Genomic DNA, 3,567 nt, shown 5'->3' on the forward strand with positions numbered 1-3,567 from the left:
AAAGCAATGCACAAGTCATCAGGGCAATAAGCTTAACTAAAGGGACAAAAGCCAAAAAAACAAGTTTTTTTTTTCTTTATTTCTGTTTTAATTATTAGTCACTGTACATGGCTTTCTTCCACACCTCCTCTCAGAAAATGTGGGTTAACAAATCTCATGCAAAGAAACATAACAGAAGAGAAAAAGGGAAAATGAAATTCATCTAGTGTGTAGTTGATGGTGGTTTCTCCAATTTCTCTTTCGTAAACCGCTCCATCAGCACGGTCCGCTTCGGATTATTTTAATGTCATGACTATCTTCCCTGCAAATTGAACAACCATAAAAACAAAAACATTTTTATTATTTACCATACTGACACTGTCCCACAATTGTATTAAAAAGACCCATGTCATTGTACATTAGATTCTGTCTAGGGTGACATTTGCATAATCATTTTTTAAAGCTAAATCAATGAGTCACAACTCGGTCATTTTTTCTCTAACCCAAGGGCACAGGTCACTAACCCCAAAAAATCATTCTGAGAAGACCTAGGTAACTCAGGGTTGATTGAAGTCAGAGAATGGACCCCTGAAATACAAAGCAGCATACCTAGAGGAGTCACGATCTCATGGTCAGGTGTGTTACATGAAGGGCACCAGGTATAAAACACTAATTACTTAGCATTCTTTCGGTACAGTCATTAAGACCTATTTCCCGACTAGTACTGCAGGGTGTGCAGGTCACCTACACATGCCTTCTGAGTTTAAAAGAACATTTAATATTCCATAAAGTTTAAATATTTCTTAATTTCTCTTAATCCATGGATAGTAACATAGTTTGATTATCTGGTCTACAGTTGCACACGTCATTCTCTAACTTTGACTTGGAAAATGCACTGAGGAATTCTGTGTCTTCTTAAATGTCAGTCTGAAAACAGAACTATGTCATATTTCATCTTTATTTCCAAGAAAAGAGGCACTATATTATAAATAATGAAAATTCAAAAAAAAAAAGAATAAAAACTTGTCTATTCTATACTTTAAATTATGTTACCTGATTTTCATGCACAAAGTACATTCGTTGGGATAAGTGGACATGTCACTTCCACACACAGGGTTAAAGTCTCTGGGGCATCCTGGTAATCTGTACTGATCGCAGTTTGGCTAGAAAAAAGAAAGGAAGACAGAAATTAGAGAATAACTTGAGATATTCTTATCACAAAATAGTGGAGGGGAGTACAAAGTCCCATGTCTCCCTAGATTTCCTAGAAACATCCTACAAAAATATTTCTACTTTCCAAAAAAAAGAAAAAAAGATTTTTCTAATGAAAAAATCAGATGCAATGTTGAAGCAATGGTTTGATACCTACTACGTAAGAAAAGAATCTCTAAAGAAGGTTCAGTGTGCTGATTTTTAAATGAAAGTCCAAGACATGCCACCATACCTACCTTACTGTCCTCTAGCTTCATAATTTGCACTCACTACAATCTCCATGTGGATGTGCTATTACATTCTATCTCAGTCCCTTGACATAATGTTGAGACACACTCAGGAATTGAATCTTTTAGTCTGGATTTTTCAGATACTGGCATTTAACCCCCAGCACTAAAGAAAGCAGCAGGTTCATAACTGGATTTTAGGGGTACCTATGGGTTTACTTGTGTCCATCCCAAAAGATATGTTGAAGTCCTTACCACCAGCACCTCAGAATGTGACCTTATTTGGATATAGGGTCTTTATATAGGTAATCAAGTTAAAATGAGGTTATTAGAGTGAACCCTAATTCAATGTAACTGGTGTCCCAATAAAAAGGGAAAACTTGGGCAGTGTCATACACTAAGGGAAATCATGTGACAACACAGAGAGAACCCCACTTATAAGCCAAGGAATGTCTGAGGCTACCAGATACTAGGACGGAGGCATGGAACAGATTCTCCTTCATAACCCTCAGAAAGAACTAACCCTGCCAACACCTTGATTTTGGATTTCTGGCCTCAAGAATTCCAAGACAATTAATTTCTGTTGTTTAAGCCACCCCAGTTTGTGATACTTTATTATGGCAGCTGTAAGAAATTGGTATGAAACTCAAGCATCTGATTCAAGAGAATTGAGGCCAGAGAGGTGACATGTCTTGCTCACAGTCACGGGTCTCCAGCAGGGCCAGGAATAGCACTTGTCACAGTGATCAGACCGTGGAGTGCAAGGTCTCGCTCTAACAAAAGGTTAAATACATGGCCTGCAATATTTCTGCGATATAGGTATATATATAATTTGTTTTTTTAGTAAAGGTGATCACCTTTCCTCACATCAGAGTAAAAGAAGTCACCCTGTTTTAGCCCTCTGAATAAATGAAGTACACCTTTCTATTAATATTATCAGGTTTCATAAAGGCCTAAGCAGGGCTGGCTGTGGGCCAAACCCTGAACTAAAAGAGGTTTTGTTGACCTTTTCCATCCTCTGTTCAGCACACTCTACACTTCGTTCAGGAGCACGATATGTTCCCACTGCCCTAGGCTCACTCAAGAGATGCCTTCTAGATGCCCTCTTATCCAATGAGATTGGGACAAGAGGTAGCTAGTCGTTTAGCTTAAAAATTCAATTAAAGCAAGGAAACAATAACAAAAAACAATACATACCCTAAATATTATCTTAAAACATATAAATGAAAACAAAATGGAAATCTTTTGATGTAAGACAATGACAAGGCATATGGCTACTTGTAATACTAGTTATGATCATATAATTAAGGTCAGGCCAATGGGATATAAGTGGAATTGTTGTGCAGTAGCTTCTGGAAACCCCCTTTAAAAGAAAGCTGGTACCTGTCCTCTACTTCCTCTTAGTTTTATTCTTCTTTGTCCATTCCCCTATCCTACAGTTGGGAGCATGAGGCATTAACTTTATAGACCAGGAATACAAAGGCCACATCCTAGTGTGGCAGCACTGTGCACTGTTATTTTGAGTCTATTACTTGCAGCTGAATTTAATTTTAAGTAATGCAAAAGACAAAACCTTTCCTTTGAATGTTTCAACTAATTAGAATTCTGCATGCTATCACTGCAAAAATCATACCCATAATAACTCACTTATAATTTCCTGGTTTGGTCTCTCTAAAACAGGATTTGTCAACCCTATTCACATTTGGGATTGGATAATTCTTTGCTGTGGGAAGCTCTCCCGTGCATTGTAGGTTCTTTAGTAGCATCTCTGTTCTCAGTCCACTAGATAGATGCCAGTATCAACTCCCAGTCATGACAATCAAAAATGACAGCCTAAAACAGTGATCCCCAACCTTTTTTGGCACCAGGGACCAGTGCTCCTGTGAGAATCTAATGCCTGATGATCTGAGGTGAAGCTGACATGGTGATTCTAGTGCTGGGAAGTGGCTGCAAATACACAAGGCTATACTAGATCACCTAAGCTCACCTCCTGCTGTGCGGCCTGGTTCCTAACAGGCCACTGACTGGTACCAGTCCATGGCCCAGGGCTTGGGGACCCCTAGTCTAAATGTCTACTGAGAGGCAAAATTGCCCCCAGGTGAAAACCACTTTTTAAAATAGAGTGAGAATTTAGACACTTGCAAAACAA

At 38.6% G+C, this 3,567-nt stretch overlaps 1 protein-coding gene across 1 annotated transcript in view; it reads right to left on the reverse strand.

Annotated features, from left to right (window-relative positions):
- Positions 1-255: 255 nt before the first annotated feature.
- SPINK2 (serine peptidase inhibitor, Kazal type 2) overlaps positions 256-3,567 on the reverse strand; it is a 5,410-nt gene continuing 2,098 nt past the window's right edge. Inside the window, exons 3-4 of the mRNA XM_006922523.1 lie at positions 1,033-1,142; positions 256-301 (exon numbers count right to left, since the gene is read on the reverse strand). Coding sequence (XP_006922585.1) covers positions 256-301; positions 1,033-1,142 — 156 coding nt within the window. The remainder of the gene's footprint in view (positions 302-1,032; positions 1,143-3,567) is intronic.

This window comes from Pteropus alecto, unplaced genomic scaffold (assembly GCF_000325575.1).
Source record: "Pteropus alecto unplaced genomic scaffold, ASM32557v1 scaffold57, whole genome shotgun sequence".
NCBI lineage: Eukaryota > Metazoa > Chordata > Mammalia > Chiroptera > Pteropodidae > Pteropus > Pteropus alecto.